Below are 19,723 nucleotides of genomic sequence, written 5' to 3'. Positions count from 1 at the left end.
ACAAAGAGAATACAAACAAAAATCTGACATCTTAATACTGTCGAACTTGGGCGGCTGTTAACAGCTGTTCGCGTGAGACCACTTTATTAAATCGGCCTTGGCTTAGTTGGAGTTGAGGCGGCTGCATATGACGGATTGTAATTGAGCCATATTGTTGTCATGGGGACCTGTGTTCCGTACGGGACAGATATAAGGGATGCTATCGTCTCATCTCCAGCGATACGAGCTTAGTTAACTACACCATACGGATCTTAATTGGACCAGCGTAGCTCTTGTTTTCCTGGGAAAGCTATTTTCATCTGCAAATGCTGAAGGCTGGCAAAAAGGACTACATTTGGCAGGTATAGTCTAATTAGGTACAATATCCTGGTGAATATTTTATTGTCCCTTTCTGGATAGGGAGTTTTCAAGTGGATCTATGATGTGTTTTCGAAGCGTGCTCTTAAAATTAGATCAGTTATTTCAACGCGGAATGCATATGTAACAGAAAGATGGAGAAAAATTAGTTACTAATAATGGAAAAACATTAGAATAACAGATAAATTTATTATTAACTTGTATATTCAAAACATGTATCATTTTTACGAAAAAAATTAATCATAACTTGCTATTTGATGGTGACACATTTGATGTATCATGCTTATTGGCCATTTAAACTTTGAAGACGACTATTGTTTTCTAATGTACCGTCTTTGCGTCGATGCGCTATACGATCTACACTATTTAGTTTTACATCGTAGGATGTGAATAGGCACAAATTACTGGCTTCCTAGTTTTCGCGACCAATTGTACAACTAAAAAATCATTTATCAATCATATTGAAAGGACACTAAACAAAACTATTTAATTTAAATGCAACCTTTAAGGAAATTTTGGATTGAGTTTATAGAACTATACAAATCACTTCCAGAATTATGGAAGAGAGACTCGGAACAGTATGGCAACAAATACCTGAAGAAGAAGGCATATGAACTAATGTTGGAGAAATTCAGAGAAATTGATAAGGAAGCCGATATTGTTGCTGTAAAACAAAGAATAAGCAATATGCGTACTGCTTTCTGGCGAGAGGTGAATAGGATAAGAAAAAGTGAACAGATGGCTTTGAATCCGGACGATGTGTACATTCCAACCCTTTGGTATTTTCGGCACATGGAGTTCTTGTTAGATGAAGAGGGGGAGCCTTCAACTGAAGCGGCAACAACAGTAGAGGCGGATGAAGAAGAAGAAGTAAGTTTACACATATATCCTAGGTACACTAAATAACTCATTAGCAAGAAAAAATTTTAAATATTTACCTTTTCTTTATTATTTATTTATATTCATCTTACAGATTGTACCCCAACAAAGAGCTACAAAACCTCCTCCAAAAAAGAGAGTATTTACAATGTTGCCGACGACAGAAAGTGAACCCCCTCGCAACATACGAAAGGATCAAGCAAGCGCTCATAGCGCTGCCTGGGAAGCCTTATACCGAGATTTAGATTCTCGTCAAAAATTATATGCTAACAGAATTATTAGTGAAGTATTGTATCAAGCGGCATTGGGTAAACTCCAGGAAAATTCGTACAAGCTATTGGACATGACGGTTGAAGATACACATGAAGAAACCAATCATAACACCGATGGAGAATTTGAAAATCAATATTACTTGACGGAATCTACAGAAAACGATGAGTATGTTATTAAAAAGACCAATAAGCGAAAATTTAAATAGCTTTTGAATAATTCCAAATAATGGAGTAAAAAAAATATAAAAAGTCTCCGTTTAAGGTTTTATGAGCCTATCACTTTAGTTTCGCTCTTGAAAATAATTTGAGATTAAAAAGCTAAAAAGTGTCAAAATTGTAGTTATATTTGAGGAGGGAAATTACTCCTTGGTCAGAAAAGATAAAGCTTTATCCTCAAACAAAGATCCGAATGCAGAGGGGACCTATAACTTAATTGAACTCATAACATACAGTAAAATTGTTGAATTTTTTCACTTTATTCCCCTGAAAATCTCAAGTTGTTTTAAAAGATGTGAAGCTAAAACGAGACGGCCCACACAAATACGCCCATTATAGCAGGTCATTTCGAATATTTAATCATTATCCATTTTCGAATATTTAAAATCTTCCTAATTCATCAGGTGTATTCAAACTGGGATAAAGAAGAAATTCACATTTTTTAATTAAGTTTTAATATAAATTTTGTTTTTATTAATTGTAAAGTAGAAAGTAGGATAAAATATTATAAACAACTTTCATGAAAGAAATTTGCTCATAGTTATTCCAACAAATAACTCAAGATAGTATAATTTACAAAGCTTAAACCGGTATTCACAAACTTTTATAAAGATTTGAAATAGGTTTATTGGACAGATTTCCTTTATAGAACTGTCAAATGAACCTAAATGAGCCTAAGAACTTCCTCATGTTTTGTGAATACGGCCGTAAATCATTCACATGTCATGTACTGTTCGTTTTTCGCTATTGCTTTCTTGAATAATTAGGTTCGGCCCCGATTTGGACCAAATTGTAATAAGTACAAGTCATTGCCTAGCCCAGCACAACTCACTGTCCCAAATGTTGGCGACATCGACCCAAGACCTTAAATCGAGAGATTGGTCTATATAGCAGCTATATGCAAATCTTGACCAATCTAGGCCAAAAAGGAGAAATATGTCGAGGGGCATAACTTAGCTCACTGTCCCAAATTTTGGCGACATCGGACAATAAATGCGCCTTTTATAGGCCCAAAACCTTAAATTGAGAGATCGGTCTATATGGCAGCTACATCCAAATCTTAACCGATCTGGGCCAAATTGAAGAAGAATGTCGACTGGCCTAACACAACTCACTGTCCCAAATTTCAGCAAAATCGGATAATAAATGTAGCTTTTTTTTCTTAAGCCTAAGACCCTAAATCGGCGGATCGTCCTATATGGGGGCTATATCAATACATACAGCCCATCTTCGAACTTAACCTGCTTATTGACAAAAAAAAAGAATGTGTGCAAAGTTTCAGCTCAAAATCTCTATTTTTAAAGACTAGCGTGATTTCAACAGACAGACGGAAGGACACGGTTAGATCGTCTTAGATTTTTAAGCTGATCAAGAATATATTGTATATACTTTATAGGGTCGGAAATAGACATTTCGACGGAATGACAACATGAATATACCCTCATCCTTCGGTGGTGGGCATAAAAACTACAAAAATCTCAATGATATGTTAGGTTTAATAAAAATTGGTTCATAAGTAAGGGGGAAATGAAATCTGCAAGTTTTTTTCGCATCAAAATCTATTATCTAAAGTAGTTTATTTTATCCTAGTTTATTTTCTTTATTGCAAACATTTGTTTTCGAGTTCAATTCGCTTTTATGAAACAATACAATATCGTTGTAGCAATGATGTAGGTGGATTTTATTTATATTATTTTATATTAGAGACACGTGTATTCTCATTCATCTTAGTTTTTGATACTCATGAAATTAAAATAATTTTTTTTTCTATTTCTATATTAGGGTTGGCAATTTGTTTAATCAGTTGGTGAGTTAAGCGGATAATTTTCTTAGTCCCAGTTTGGAAAACACTGAATGTAATTCCTCAGAAATGGACGAAGTTCGTTGTTGGCCTGGACGAATTTCGTAGTTATGTATTCGATTTAAGTTCATTACAATTTATGTTAATCGTATAAGTAAAAAAATATAATATAAATATGAAAAAACTAAAACTTGTTGAAACTCGGAGGGGTAGACCGGGACAGGTCGACGTGAATACTAAGGAAAAGTTGAACAGAGATTCATATCAACTTCGATCAGTCCCGTTGTACGTACCGGATTCACCCGATGGAGTGCTTCATCAGCAAGGGCTGCAGTCTCAGCGGACTTGAGAAATGTTTCACTCACGCTCACGAGACAAAAAATTATTCACGCATGGCTTTTTCATGTCGACTCAAGTTTACGCACGCTTACGAGACAAACATTTCACTCACGCACGACTCACGAAAAATTCAAGATTCACGAAAAAATCACGACTCACGAAAATCTTACGAATCACGGTTGAAAAAAATGTATCCATGAAGCGAATATTTTTTTTTTCAAAAGTAGGAGAAAAATAGCCGAAAAGTAGTAGAGAAAATGACTAACACAATTATATTTGCAACCCTTCAAACCATTATGGCTACCATTGCCAGCATGGCGAAACAATTAAAGGAGGTCTCATTTGTACAACAACCACAAACCATATGGTGCAATCCGCCATTGTGCCATCAAGTTGATCGTCGGTTTGCCAACACACACAAAGAAATTTATGTGCGTGTGTGCATACGGGAGCGTACATGAGCAGTGAATATGCGAGAAAGAAGATGACAACAAAGAGAATCCAAACACATATCTAACATCTTAATACCGTCAAACCTGGCCGGCTGTTAACAGCTGCTCGCGTGAGACCACCATGTTATTTCCGCCTTGCATTGCCAGCATAATTTGTGTTTGTTTTATTGGTTGTTGTTGTAGCCACATCTTCATGTGGAGGCGCCAATAGCTCACCTTGTCATATCGAACATCATAGGCACTCAGTATTTGTGCAGAAGCCGAAGAGCCACTGAGACTCTCCGCTCGATACCGCTGATTGTCCGCGACTGCCGTTGCAGCTACTCCTTATGGAGCATTCCACTATCCACAACCTGTGGACGAGCCCGGAAGCTTCTCGTGAAAGCAATGAACACTCAATGTTCCAGCCTGTGTGGTGCTCACAGCTATCCCGTGCCGGGGTGTAAATCGTTAGTTTTTTTCCGACAAGAAATAAATCAAAAAAAGAAAATAAAAATTTGAAGCTAAAAACGTGTTTTAGTGGGGAAACAAAAAATTTGTTTCTTTCAAATTTCGCCGAGAAACAATTAAATTTTTGGTCAGTTTTCCAAAAGCGGAATAGATTACCGATGCTGCAAATTTCTGCCTGAATAAAAGCCTCCAGTAGAAATTTGCAAGCTCTCAATTACCAAATACTCAAAATTGTAATCTCTCTCACGCACTCTCTCGCTCTCTTCTGCTGGCAAATAATGCACGCGAAGGATGTAACAAATGTAACAATTTGTGCAAATTTCCACAAATTTTTAAGTACCTAACGAACACACATATTATAGCACTGTGTTTTCGCTTATGTGTGGAATATCGGATAAATTAAACCATCGTTTTAAGATCTTAGAATAACAAGCATTTGACATTTAGATTTATTGCAAAAACAAAACAAAAATAAAAATTTTACGTAGCTGTTCGCATGACGTTACCTTATAAGTGCCTCCTGCGGATGCCTTATATTTGATATTTAAGCCTAGTTCTGGCTTCATTCGCAGCGAAAACGCCTATTAAATTATTGTGAAATCCGACGGACTCTATTCGTTGCCAGAACACAAACAAAAGTCAAACAACAACACACAACAAAGACAACATCCATGGCGAAACAAGTAAAGGTGGTCTCATTTGTACAACAACCACAAATCATATGGTGCAAACTGCCATCTTGCCATTAAGCTGGTCGACGTTTTGCCAACACATACAAGAAATTTGTGTGCGTGTGCATATGTTTGTACATGAGCAGAGAAAAAGAAGATGATAACAAAGAGAATGTAAACAAAGTCTGACATCTTAATACCGTCAAACCTGTCCGGCTGTTAACGACTGTTTGTGTGAGACCACTTTTGAAAATCCGCCTTGGACAACATCATTGGAACAGAGTTGATTGGTGCCCATTTCGTGATCATTTAGTTACATTGGCAACTAATTAAAGCGAAATTTGTATTGGCGCAGCGACATGTCGCTACTATTTTGCTTATAGAACTCAGCACCACTTCTACGGAATGTGTTCGCATTTTCTTCGTCACGATTTATTTATTAAGTTCTGACCGAAAAGTCGTTGTTCGGCCGAAAAGTCGAAGTAAGAACTAAGCTTTATTAAAAAAAATTAATTCGTAACCAGCTGACCACATAATTCAACCTTCTATAGATCTACCTTGAGCGGTTGGCATTTAAAGGAACTACAGCCATGTCATATATATATCGTATCGTATATCGTACAACCAATTAGTATATCATACTGCGTTTTCCCCTTAAATGCCAATTTTTTCTACAAACGATTCACTTAGTCGCAATCGACACTCATTGTACGATATATATACATAGTGCGAATAAACATCTTTGATTCGCGACTAGTAGTTCAATCAATTTGCTTTACAAAAGAAATAGTTTTTACCCACCCAAAAGAAATCTAAATTTGGCAAGTTTTGAACGAACAAACACCTCATTTAAATGCAGACTTCAAAAAAATTTTGGGTTGAATTCATAGATGTCTTCAAATCGCTGCCTGCTTTATGGAAGAAGAGCTCAGCGGAGTATGGCGACAAGTATCAAAGGCAAAAGTCATTTGATATACTATTGGATAAATATCGGGAACTAGATAAAGAAGCTGACATATTCGATGTGAAAAGGAAAATCAACAATATTCGATCAGTATATCGGCGCGAAATTATTAGGGTCAGAAAAAGTGAACAGTCGGCATTGGAACCCGAAGACATATACACGCCGACACTTTGGTATTTTCCGCATTTGGATTTTTTGAAGGATGAAGAGGAACCAGCTGAAAATGTATCCATAATGAAGATAGAAAGGGAAGATGAAGAGGTAAGTCATTGAGATTTTGATAAAAAAAGATATCGGTTCTCTCACAACTCTTCTGCAGCTGATAGTCTATTGTTCAATAGGTACAACTTAAAAGGGATTCCTAATCATACATACAGTCGGCACCCTGATATAAAAAAAGCGGAAGGCTTTTTTTATATCAATTAGGGTTATCCGATTTATAAGGCGCCTCTTATTCATACAGCATCAATGGCACTCAGTATTTAATCAAGAACCGGTTCCGCCTGGCTTGCCACTGAGACTCTCCACTCGATACGACTGATTGCCCGCGACTGCAACTAAAGTTACTCCGTATGTAGCATTCCACTATCCACAATCTGTGGACGTGCTCCCAGCTAAGCTTTTCGTGATAACGATGAACACCATATAGATCGGAGTTCAAAGTCCCAGCTCGTGTGATGCTCATAGTTATCTCGTGCTGGGCTGAATTACTCTCAACTTTTGTAGTTTTGTAACCACATATTCATATGTCTTACTTCCATAGGAGAGCAAGGTCGTTCCAGCCCATAGGATCGTTCACTGCGGGTACGGGAAAGCTATTGATGCCAATAAATTGCCTTGTCATAGCGGGTATTACAGGCGCTTGGTATATAAGTATGAGCCGGTGCCGCCCGACCTCTCCCTGTGACTCTCCACCTCTCGAAACCGCTGATTGTTCCCAACTACAACGTCAGCTGCTCCCCATTCTCACGCACGGGATAACTGTGATCACCACACAGGCTGGAACATTGAGGTCCGATCTGTGTGGTGTTCATGGCTGTCACGAGAAGCTTAGCTGCGAGCTTCAGGGCGCAACCAAAGGTTGCGGTGTAGCTGTAACGACGGTCGCGGACAATCAGCGGTATCGAGCGGAGAGTCTCAGTGAGAGCCAAGGCGGCACCGGCTCTTGCATATATACTGAGTGCCTATGATGTTCGATACGAAAGGCGAGTTATTGGCGCCATTAAATAACCAATGGCCATCTTGTTCCCCACGGCGATCGATCCTTTGCACCAAAATCGAGCTTGCTCACACAGAAGCTTGACGAGTATCGCCACCTCCACATGAAAAATCTGGCTTCAAAAACAATCGAAAATCGAGCAGAAGGCGCTTTTATCCGTTATCCAATAGATGTTTAATGAAATCTCTAAACTACTTTTCTTATATACATTAATGGCTTCCCAATTAACCACTAACTTATTTTATTTGCAGTTTTCTCCTCAATCACGGGGCACTCCTCCCCCTAGAAAGAGAAAAATTATAACCACTTCTCAAGTTAAAATTGAAAGACAACAAAAGGAACGACCAATCGATGAACGTACCCAAAGAGATCGTCAACAGAACGAGCGATCCCAGAGTGAACGAACTCTAAATGAACGTCCTCAATTTGAACGGATTCTATATGAAAGACCACGAAATGCACGATCACAAAATACAGCAACTGATAAAGCTACTGCTTTAAGTGCTTCTTGGGAAGTCTTATATCGCGATTTAGAAGAACGTCAGAAACTATATGCCTATAGAATAATTAATGATGTCCTTTATAAAGCAGCGCTAGGCAAGCTACGCGAAAACTCCTACAAATTATTGGAAATGGGTGTAGAAACTCCACATCAAGAGATCGATAACAATGAGGATGGAGACTATGAGACTCAATACTATCTGACCGAATCTATAGATAATGATGACTACGTTGAAAAGGAAGTCAATGGAAAGAGAAAAAGAAATTAATGTAAAAAATGAGTTAACATTAATAGGAGAACAACAATAAATGTTGGACAACAAAGTTTCACCATTTCCAATAGATTAGCCTATTTTTTATGAAGTAATGAAGGGAATTTTTTTATTTTTATTTCCATGTGATTGAAATAAATACATAATCCGGGACCTATCTTATAAATCTGTCATTTTAAAAAAGTTATCGCTTTATTTGTTGATGTTTTTGATATTTTGTTTAGCACTTCTAACAAACTCTCAAAATGACTCCGATAGGCGAGTTGGTAGCGTGCTCGGATTACCAGAACGAGGATCTTTGGTTGGTTTCCCATCAGCAGCCTGGTCTGTCGCTACTGTGGTATCACAATGGACTAAAATAGTCGCAAATGAGTAGCACTTCTAACAAAGTCTCAAAATTACTCCGATAGGCGAGTTGGTAGCGTGCTCGGATTACCAGAGCGAGGGTCTTTGGTTGGTTTGCCATCAGAAGCCTGGTCTGTCGCTACTGTGGTATCACAATGGACTAAAATAGTCGCAAATATAATTTACATAAGCATATTTACAGCAAATTTTTCGCACCACCATAATCCTGCCATCATATTATAAATACTTGAATTAATTGTGCATAATTGTTACTTTTAAGTCATTAACCTTAAAAAGCATCCTAAACTTTCAAAATATGAAAATTGTATCATAAGTAATGAGGAAATGTCCTACTGAACGAAATTAGTACGTTTTTTGCTTCAAAATGTATATCTGAAAAAATTAATCATGAACAAATTTCGCTAAAAGCGCAGTATGCAGCTTTGGCGAAATTTTCGTTACCATAAGAAATGCATTGATATAAAACGAAATTTTCCTTCCCGTTACCGCTACCGATAATTTCGCTTGCAGGTACGCAGCTTAAATGAAATTTGCTTTGCTTAACAGAGTGACATAATAGGTTTTGCAGAACTTTTTCTTGCAATTATGAATGAAAATTTATGTTTTAATAGCTCCATGCAATATGAAATAAAATTATTTGCAAATAAAAACGATTAATTACAGCACATATGTACATTATTAGCCAAAAATTACCAAAATTATAAATCCATGTTTGTCGCCATCTTGTATTCTACGCGACTATTTTTCAGTGGCGACATAAATGTCTTGGCTTCAATCGAAAATTTCGCTAGAGGTGCATACTCAGTTTTAACTATAAATTGAAACAATAAAAATGTGGAAAAATAAACAAAATATGAGAGAGCATGCACCTCAATTGAAATTTTCGGTAGCAAACAAATGTTGACAAAAAACCATTCATTAATTTAGCCAATCTGTCACACACTTTTGGTGATAACGGACGCCTTTATCAAAATTGAGCATTATTTTGTATAAATAAACCATTATGTGGTGCAAAAATGATCGAAGCAATTGTTTTCTTGCAGTTAAAAAATCCAATGCTTTCAATGTGACCCTGCAACACAACCGAAAATTTTGCATATGTCAATGCATTTCTGATTGCAATGAATATTTCATTTGAGATGCCTACCGCCCTTTATTAGTCCAAGCAATTTTAAATACGCAAAAATACAACACTTCATAGAAAAGCTTTTTCAATATCGTTGCAAGACAAAACATTTATTATTCCGTTAGTACCTGTAAGATCGTGGCATGTGGCAGAAAAGTTGTGAAAGTTGTTTTGGTCAATTAAATGTTTAGTGGCGTATCATTGTACTTTTTATTATCTAGAAGTGTGATTAGGCCAGGACATTGTTTTTCAACAAATAGTTAAACAAAAACGTAAGATTTCATTGAGAAACTTAGCATTTAAAATGTGTATCTAATATTCAGATATTCTTGTTGTTGCAGCAGTGTGTTGTGTTCTCTATCTTTCGTCTGCTTGGTTCTGTTGAATATCCAGATGTAGGAGCTCTTTTTCAAGGTATGGTGTGGTGTGGAGGGATTGGGGATTGAGTCAAGTTGGTTGAACAGTTAAAAAGTGACGTATTTCGTGTGGTCCCAGGTCGCAATCGGGACACACGTTCTGTACGTTGGAATCAATTCTTGTTTTGTAGGAGTTGAAGCGGCCGAATCTGCCGAATCGTAATTGAGCCAAAACTACTTTGGGTTGCCGGGGGAGGTCAATTTCCTCAAGTGCGATGATTCGTTCTCGAAGGACAACATTCACCCGGTAGCTACTTATCGTATTGCTACCGTGTCTGCATGAATGTTGTCCAGACCCGCCTTATCTAAAAGATCTATTTTAGCGTTAAACATCTCGCTCTAGATCGTAAAGAGCCAAAGATGATGATTTCAATGGTCCCTGCGATAACAGGCCAGAAGGTACAGTTAAGACAGCATTTAGTTATGTCTGCATGGGCAGCATCTTTGTTTCCCGATGTTGATGGTCCACGTGAGAACTGAGAAGACAGCCCTTCGCAGTTTTAAAAGTGACATTCTGACAGATCTGATTATTATTCCACAGCATGTCACATAGTTAAAGGGACCACACTGGATGTAAGATTGTTTGGATCGATGAACAATTGCTGTAGTCCTTCCTGACATTGGAATAGACTCTGAATGGGTTGGGTTCATTGATTCTATAACTTGTTGGACCAAGGCCATCCCTTGATGGGCCATGATCCAAGAGAGCCTAATAGCCACCCTTATGATTTGAAGGGGCTCCTTTCATATTTCCACTATTCTCGATCTTACATAGCCCGATGCCAAAGCCTGCAAACGCCGCCTGACAGTAAATGCTCCTGTCACAAAACCGCATTACATAAATAGCAAATCCCGGCACGGGATAACTATGAGCATCACACAGGCTGGTACTTTGGGCTCCAATCTGTGTGGTGTTCTTCATTATCATGATAAGCTTAGCTGGGAGCTACCGGGCGCGTCCACTGGTTGCGGATAGTGGAATGCTCCATACGGAGTAGCTGCAACTGCAGTCGCGGATAATCAGCGGTATCGAGTAGAGAGTCTCAGTGAGAGGCCGGGTGGCACCTACTCTTGTTTAAATACTGAGTGCCTACGATACTCGATACGACGTGGCAAGTTATTGGCGCCTTTAAATAACCAAATGCCATTATGTTCGCGCGGCGATCGGTCGTAAAGACCGGAACGAGCTTGCTCTCCTATGAGGGCTTGTCGAGGATCGCCACCTCCAACAACAACGAGCACCGCACGGTTTGGAACTCTAAGCATCGAATTGTGTGGTGTTCAACGTCATCGCTAGAAGTTCAGCTGAGAATATGTTTCGGATAGTAGGGTGTTCCATATACGGAATAGCATCAACTGGAGGGTGTCAGTAGTCGGCCGGCTCATGCTTGAACACTGAATCTCCACGATGCTCGATATGAGAAGGCGAGTTATTGGCGCCTTTAAATAACCAATGGCTATATGTCTCCGCAGCAATTGGTCCTTTGAACCGGATCGCTACCTCCATATATACATGTGGTTACGACAACAACAATAAATAGGGAAACCCCAATTTGTAAGAGGACCAGAAGCTCATATGATATCCTCACTCCTAAAAGGGTGTCTCCATTGATATCTAAGCCGTTAATGAAAAAGTAGTTCATTAGTATAATGCAATCCATCGCGACCGAAATTTTAGCAGCGCCAAATTCTTGACTCGCTCTGCCTTAAACCGTTTTTTTGTAGACGTTAGTGTAAAAGCTGGCGGTTCTTAGTCTAAATCTTACATACGAAAGACACACCAATAGATTGAGATCCAACGTTTCAGTCTCGACTTGAGGATGTCCCTAGCGTGCACAGAATGGCTGACTGCATCGAAAGCCTTCAGTAGGTTAAGTGGCACGAAGACAGTCCAATGGACTCCACATTTTTCCCATCTATTCTGCAAGCTATGCAATTCCTAGAAACCAAACCTAACGCGAGTGAAGTTTAGCGAAACACATCTGGCAACTTAGTCGTTTATTTATCAAAGTGTGAAGAAATTATTAAGTGTTTTGAGGGTATATGTTCCAGAGGATAAAACATCTCAAAATTCTTATGAGCAGTAAGGACCATATACATATGTGAAATTGTGCCCATAAATTTGAAATTTAATAAAGCGGTAAGTACCATTCAGATGTTTTTATAGTCATTTTAAAATATCATAGATTTCAATTTGAAAAAGTTAAACCGTTACATTGTTTTTAATCGCTTATAAGGCTGCACTTTAACTAAGTTATCTTCAGAGTAGCTCGACTTAGACAATATTTTGTGACACCAATTTAAGAACTAGATCTAAATGTTTAAACTATACCATTAGGTATTTCGTCCTTGGATTCTTTCTCTATTCTAATCGTGTTAGTTAAAATTCCACAACAATCTGGACATCCGTTATCTGCTGGAAGTCAAAAACGATACCTGCCCTGCTTCTAGTGTCCTCTTTTAATATTCAAACATTTATTATTGGTCCGTTTCCCGTTTTGTTCTAGTTTATAAAGTAGAACGAGGGCCTTATTTTATCATATTTTTATGCCCACCACCGAAGGATGGGGGTATGTTCATTTTGTCATTCCGTTTGCAACACAACGAAATATCAATTTCCGACCCTATAAAGTATATATTTTCTTGATCAGCGTAAAAATCTAAGACGATCTAGCTATGTCCGTCCGTCTGTCGGTTGAAATCACGCTACAGTCGTTAAAAATAGAGATATTGAGCTAAAACTTTGCGCAGATTCTTTTTTTGTCTATAAGCATGTTAAGTTCGAAGATAGGACTATATCTTGATATAGCCCCTATATAGACCGATCCGCAGGTTTTGGGGTCTTAGGCCCATAAAAGCCACATTTATTATTCGATTTTGCTGAAATTTGGGACAGTAAGTTGTGTTAGGCCCTTCGACGTCCTTCTTGAATTTGGCTCAAATCGGTCCAGATTTGAATATATCTGTTATATAGACCGATCCGCGGATTTAAAATCCAAATTTATTATTCGATTTTGCTGAAATTTGGGGCAGTAAGTTGTGTTAGGCCCTTCGACATCCTTCTTAAATTTGGCCCAGATCGGTCCAGATTTAGACATTGCTGCCATATATACCGATCTCTAAATTTAAGCTTTTGGAACCATAAAAGGCACATTTATTGCCCGATGTATGCCATATAGACCCATCTCTCGATTTAAGGTTTTGGGGCCATAAAAATCGCATTTATATTCCGATATCCCTGATTGTGTTAGGCTCTTCGATATTTTTCTGCAACTTGGCCAAAATCCGTCCAGATTTGGATATAGCTGACATGTAGACGATACCTCGATTTTAAGTCTTGGCCCCATAAAAGGCGCGTTTATAATCCGATTTCACTGAAATTTGACACAATGACTTATGTTACGTTTTTCGGTATCCGTGTCGTATATGGTTCAGATCGGCCTATTTTTAGATATATCTACTAAAAAGACCGTTATTTTATTATACACAATTGATCAATGACTTGTACTTATTAGTATTTGGTCCAAATCGGAACATATTTCGATATAGCTGCAATGGGACATAAGGTATGAATTTTTCACCGGATTTTGACGAAAGGTGGTTAACATATATACCCGAGGTGGTGGCCCGGCCGGCCTTTTAATTGTTCTTATATTAAAATGTTTTCCAAAGTTAAATCTAAAACTTTTAAATATATTAACAAAAAGCTATAAATAATAAAAATTAAAATTACAGATATCATCAGTATCCCCTATTCCACAAAAAAAAAAAAAAAATAATCCAATTGTGATATAAAAAAAGATTTTGTCGCATTTCGACGTTTATTGAGAAATATGGATTGTTTAACAAAAAATATTGAACCTCGTTAATTTCTTTTAATTTGGCCAAGTCAAAAAAATTGTTCCTTTATAAAATATTTGTGTAGAATATAGATTATTAAGAACACTGCTAAAAAATTGTTTTTGAAAATCATAAAGCCTATAATTTGGGAGCCACATTTTATTACTTGGTAGTCTTAGGTCGTTTTCTTAACATTTCATTTTCAATTACAGATTCTTCAGGTTCTGGCGATTCCGTTAAATAGTATTGAGTTTCCGATTCCCTATCGGAACTGTAATTGCCCGCCTCATTCGTATCTTCAACAGTCATATCTAATAACTTGTAGGAGTTCTCATGTAGTCTACCCAATGCTGCCTGGTATAGAACTTCAGTTATCATCCGGTTGGCATATAGTTTTTGGCGTTGATCTAATTCACGATAAAGAGCTTCCCACGAGCCACTTATGGCGCTGGATGGGTCAGTTCTCATAGGTGGTTGCTCATTTTGTGATGAAACCATCACGAATTTTCTCTTCTTAGGTTGCGGTGTTGGCGTCGGCTGGCCACGATGAGGAGGTTGATACTGGAAACATAAAATATTTAAGGTTCATTAAGATGGAAGACTAATGAGAAATGCTGAAAATTTTCAGCATCGATTAAAAACAAATATAAAACAAAATAATCTTTCCCAAGTTTCCTAAAATTTTAAAAATTGAGTCAATGGCCTAATTGACAATAATTTGTACCAATCGAAATAGTTTGAAAAAGTTTACAATTTGAATTTAATGACACCAAACAATATTTTGGCGGACACTTAGTCTAGTCTTAGGGAAGTCTAAATGTGAATTTTTCATCCAGATATGTCACATTCGCTAATCTATATTTAGTTGCTGGTATTACCTTTTTCTATATAAAGCTACTTACTTCTTCATCCATGTCCACTTCCTCTATAGCTACTGTTGTGGTATCACCACCGGCATAATCATCTTCTTCGTCCATTAGAAAGTCCATGTGGTCATAATACCAAAGTGTTGGAACATAAATCTCATTGGGATTTGTTGCTGTTTGTTGACTCCGTTTAACTTTGTTAAATTCACGTCGAAAACTTGTCCGTATATTGTTTATTTTCTTTTTCACCGCAAAAAGGTTAGCCTCTTTATCAATTTCATGATATTTAGCAAGCATGACCTCATAGGCCCTCTTGCGAAGATTTCTATTGCTATAATCGTCTGAATCTTGCTTCCATAATTCCGGCAAGGATTTGTAGAGTTCTATAAACTCTATCCAGAATTTATTCAATGTAGCGGACATTTGAATAATTGATTTCGTTCAATACTGTCTTTTAGCTTATTTTTTTATCTAAAATATTGTACAACTAGTCGCTAAAGTATATGAAACAACGCCGCAGTGCCTTTTATCGTCCAAAGAAATCTGACATGGACGCTAATGTTGGATTCACACTGCCAAAATGAACAGCTGTTGGCAACTTAATGTATGTAAGTTAGTACCTAAATAAAAATGCAAGGCAGAAGACGGTTGTCAAATTCCTTCAGATGCAAACAAGTAAGAATTGTAAAACAACACATTTTGGCATGTGTACGAATGTTTTATTTCTATCCAATAGGATATCATTCACTTGTATATTTCTACAATCTTAGCATTTGATAGTGAAGAAAGCATTTGTTTTAAAATATTCAAGGCAGTGAAAGCTATTTTTTCGACTGACAGCCGTAAACAGTTAGTCTGAAAGTCTATAGAAAACGTCGGTGACTGTGCGTCGTTAAATAGTGAAGTAACTTGAAATGCCAAATGTGGAGTCGGTTAGTAGCTTGGCAATAACAGCGTTTTTCTATTCAACAATTTCTTGGTGGCGCAATTCAAAAATTTACAATGCATATGAAAAATATGAACAAACATTGAATGTAAACACATGACAATTTTTTCAAATAAAGGGTGATTTTTTTGAGGTTAGGATTTTCATGCATTAGTATTTGACAGATCACGTGGGATTTCAGACATGGTGTCAAAGAGAAAGATGCTCAGTATGCTTTGACATTTCATCATGAATAGACTTACTAACGAGCAACGCTTGCAAATCATTGAATTTTATTACCAAAATCAGTGTTCGGTTCGAAATGTGTTCATTAACCGTAACGTTGCGTCCAACAGCATCTTTGAAAAAATACGGTCCAATGATTCCACCAGCGTACAAACCACACCAAACAGTGCATTTTTCGGGATGCATGGGCAGTTCTTGAACGGCTTCTGGTTGCTCTTCACTCCAAATGCGGCAATTTTGCTTATTTACGTAGCCATTCAACCAGAAATGAGCCTCATCGCTGAACAAAATTTGTCAAAATTTGAACACATTTCGAACCGAACACTGATTTTGGTAATAAAATTCAATGATTTGCAAGCGTTGCTCGTTAGTAAGTCTATTCATGATGAAATGTCAAAGCATACTGAGCATCTTTCTCTTTGACACCATGTCTGAAATCCCACGTGATCTGTCAAATACTAATGCATGAAAATCCTAACCTCAAAAAAATCACCCTTTACAATAAAATAAAATTTTAACTCAGCTTATAGCCCATATTCACAAAACTTAAAGTAGGCTTATTTGACAGAGTTCCTTTATAGAACTGTCAAACAAACCTACTATAAAGCTGTTTTAAGTTTTGTGAATACCGGTGTATGTCTTTCAGTTTTCCCCTATAAGGTCGATACGTAGCCATATATATCGGTACGCGACCCTACACAACTTTTATTTTGAGGGCTAAGCAACTCTTGCAAAATTTGGAAATTTTCCCATGAATATTTTCATTTCACATTCCGTTTGGGGTGGGTACACTATTCGGATTTTCACGTGAGCAACTGTCAAACTCTTTATAAAAATTGTAAATAAAAAATTTGTCAAATATTGAAATGATTTTGTTTGGCTTATGACTTAAAAGTAGCAATTAATCCCACACAGAAGGAAAAATGTTCTTAATGATGATCTTAATGATTTTGTCATAACATTTTTGAAACAAATTTTTAATGTAGTCCCTGTGAAACTTTTCATAAATCTCAAATCAATGAAACATGTCATAACATTTATGAAAAGTTTTCATAAAATTTTTCATAACATTTAAGAAAAAATGTCATAAAATTTATAGTAATAAAGGCCATATAGCTTAATGATTATGAATAAATTTAAATTGAATTGAATGTTTATTATATTCATGAAACCCTATTTTGCTGTTTATTAAATGTTTTTATTATATTCGTTAAGTTCGGCCGGGCCGAACTTTGAAACCCACCAACTCGGGCATATATATATAAACCAACTTTCATCAAAATCCGGGCCGAACTTTGGATACCCACCACCTCAGGTATATATATAAAACACCTTTCGTCAAAATCCTTTTATGGGCGCAAGACCTTAAATCGAGAGATCGTTCTGTATGGCAGCTATATCCTTATCTGGGCCGCATTGAAGAGGGATGCCAAAGGGCCTAACACAAACCACTGTCACAAAATCAGATAATAAATGTGGCTAATAAATTTGGCAGCTATATTCAAGTCTGAAGCGATCTAGGCCAAATTGAAGAAGGATGTCGAAGTGTCTGACGCAACTCACTGTCCCAAAATATCAGCAAAATCGGATAATAAATGTGGATTCTATGGGCCTAGGAACCTAAATCGACGGATCGGTCTATATGGGGGCTATATCAAGATATAGTCCGATATAGCCCTTCTTCGAACTGTACTTATACTTATATATACATTATAGTGTTGAAAATTGATATTTTGATGTGTTGCAAACGGAATGACAAAATGAGTATACCCCCCATCCTTCGGTGGTGGGTATAAAAATATATAAATAATAAATTTTATAAATAATATGAATGCCGCTGGAAAAATAAAAGCAAAAGTGTGGAGTAGTAAAAAATTAGTTGAACATAAACCTACACAGAAAAGGTTCAAACACGGTTCAATTAAATGTTTATATTTAATTAAAAAATTCGCTGAAATTTTATTTTTTTATGAGTTATATTTGAAAAAGTCTAAAAACTATTGTTGTGTAGATTGTCCCTCGTCCAACATATTATCTGTGCAGGTGAAGCATCGATGCATAAGTGTTGAATGCTCTGCACAAACTAGATTATTACAGGAATGACAACAGGCCCTTGTTTTCCGCTGCCGTCCGTATTCAAAACGGCATATGTGACATGACTGTCAGTTCGTTCTAGACGCAAACGGCGGTGCAGCTCCTTCTGTCGGTCTTGATAATATCTAAAAAGAACACAATTTTGTAGAATTTTTTTTACCGTTACATCAAATGCTTTCATTGTGTTCCGTATCCTTGGATATACGGTTGTTCAGCGCTCGTTCCTTTAAGTTTGGTAGTGCCAATTGTTTTGTCAGCATTAGTTGGAATGACCGTCGCACAGTGGGAGAAAATCGAAAAAACTAATAAAAAATATGCTGTGTGAGAACGGGTAGAGATATTTCTTTGAAATTGATTTGGTTAGAGCTGGGGTGTTAGCGAGTTCTTGTGCAAAATTTCAAGGCCCTAGGTGGTCCGGGCGCCTCTTAGCAGGCCCCTAAAGTTGGTTACCTAGGTATTCCGAAAAATTGTTAGGGCACACAAACTCGCTAACACCTCAGCTCTAACCATTCCAAAATTCAAGAAGATACCTCTACCCGTTCTCACACTGCATATATTTTATTAGTTTTTTGCGATTTTCTCCCACAGTGCGTGGTCTGGCACTTCTTTTTATACCCTCCACCATAGGATGGGTGTATACTAATTTCGTCATTCTGTTTGTAACTTCTCGAAATATTTGTCTAAGACCCCATAAAGTATATATATTCTTGATCGTCATGGCATTTTAAGTCGATGTAGCCATGTCCGTCTGTCTGTCGAAAGCACGCTAACTTTCAAAGGAGTAAAGCTAGCCGCTTGAAATTTTGTACAAAGACTTCTTAATATTGTAGGTTGGGATTGTAAATGGGACATATCGGTCCATGTTTTGATAAAGCTGCCTATCTTAAATATTGACTTCTTGAGCCACTAGAAGGCGCAATTCTTATCCGAATTGACTGAAATTCTGCATGACGTGCTTTGTTATGACTTTCAACAGCTGTGCTAATGGTTCAAATCCGTCTATAACCTGGTATAGCTGCCATATAAACCGGTCTTGACTTCTTGTGCCTCTACAGGGAGCAATTCCTATCTGATTTGGCTGAAATTTTGCATGATGTGCTTTGTTATGACTTCCAACATCTGTGTTAAGAATGGTTCACATCGGTCATATAAACCGATCTGGGGTCTTGACTTCCTGCGCTACTAGAGGGCGCAATTATTATCCGATTTAGCTGATATTTTGCGTGAGGTGTTTTGTTATGACTTTCAACGACTGTGCTAAGTATGGTTCAAATCGGTCCATAACCTGACACAGATGCCATATATCTTGACTTCTTGAGCCTCTAAAGGGCGCAATTATTAACTGATTTGGCTGAAATTTTACAAATGACATATGACGCATGACGTGTTTCGTTAGGACTTCTAATAACTGTGCCCAAAATGGTTCAAATTGATCCAAAACCTGATATAGT

At 37.3% G+C, this 19,723-nt stretch overlaps 3 protein-coding genes across 4 annotated transcripts in view; 2 read left to right on the top strand and 1 right to left on the bottom strand.

The window, feature by feature from the left end:
* The first annotated feature begins 721 nt into the window (after positions 1-721).
* On the top strand, positions 722-8,572 carry LOC106091597 (uncharacterized). The gene is made up of 5 exons (XM_059369085.1): positions 722-1,227; positions 1,331-1,674; positions 3,507-3,531; positions 6,297-6,662; positions 7,872-8,572. The coding sequence occupies exons 1-5, from the start codon at positions 853-855 to the stop codon at positions 8,388-8,390; spliced, it is 1,629 nt and encodes a 542-aa protein (XP_059225068.1). The 5' UTR covers positions 722-852; the 3' UTR covers positions 8,391-8,572.
* Positions 8,573-10,280: 1,708 nt separating this feature from the next.
* The window catches only part of LOC106091603 (uncharacterized), a 104,746-nt gene continuing 95,303 nt past the window's right edge, over positions 10,281-19,723 (top strand). Inside the window, exon 1 of one of the 2 annotated variants that reach the window (XM_013258166.2) lies at positions 10,281-10,299. The gene's annotated coding sequence lies outside the window, so the exon portion shown is untranslated. Of the gene's footprint in view, positions 10,300-12,170; positions 12,442-19,723 lie in introns of those variants that run through there. The other variant, XM_059362345.1, reaches the window with a different exon arrangement.
* On the bottom strand, positions 14,258-15,568 carry LOC106091604 (uncharacterized). The gene is made up of 2 exons (XM_013258167.2): positions 15,044-15,568; positions 14,258-14,702 (listed from the first exon to the last, which is right to left on the bottom strand). The coding sequence occupies exons 1-2, from the start codon at positions 15,428-15,430 to the stop codon at positions 14,304-14,306; spliced, it is 786 nt and encodes a 261-aa protein (XP_013113621.1). The 5' UTR covers positions 15,431-15,568; the 3' UTR covers positions 14,258-14,303.

This window comes from Stomoxys calcitrans, chromosome 1 (assembly GCF_963082655.1).
Source record: "Stomoxys calcitrans chromosome 1, idStoCalc2.1, whole genome shotgun sequence".
NCBI lineage: Eukaryota > Metazoa > Arthropoda > Insecta > Diptera > Muscidae > Stomoxys > Stomoxys calcitrans.
Note: the sequence above shows the minus strand (reverse complement) of the source record. Positions and strands in the feature narration are given on the sequence as shown.

What these genes read in the sequence shown, in the direction of transcription:
- LOC106091597 (XM_059369085.1), top strand. Translation starts at nt 853, where the DNA reads ATGCAACCTTTAAGGAAATTTTGGATTGAGTTTATAGAACTATACAAA. An exon ending in AGGCGGATGAAGAAGAAGAA is followed by an intron (nt 1,228 to 1,330) that starts GTAAGTTTACAC and finishes TTCATCTTACAG; the next exon opens with ATTGTACCCCAACAAAGAGC. An exon ending in GAATCTACAGAAAACGATGA is followed by an intron (nt 1,675 to 3,506) that starts GTATGTTATTAA and finishes TTTCTATATTAG; the next exon opens with GGTTGGCAATTTGTTTAATC.
- LOC106091604 (XM_013258167.2), bottom strand. Translation starts at nt 15,430, where the DNA reads ATGTCCGCTACATTGAATAAATTCTGGATAGAGTTTATAGAACTCTAC. An exon ending in AAGTGGACATGGATGAAGAA is followed by an intron (nt 14,703 to 15,043) that starts GTAAGTAGCTTT and finishes TTATGTTTCCAG; the next exon opens with TATCAACCTCCTCATCGTGG.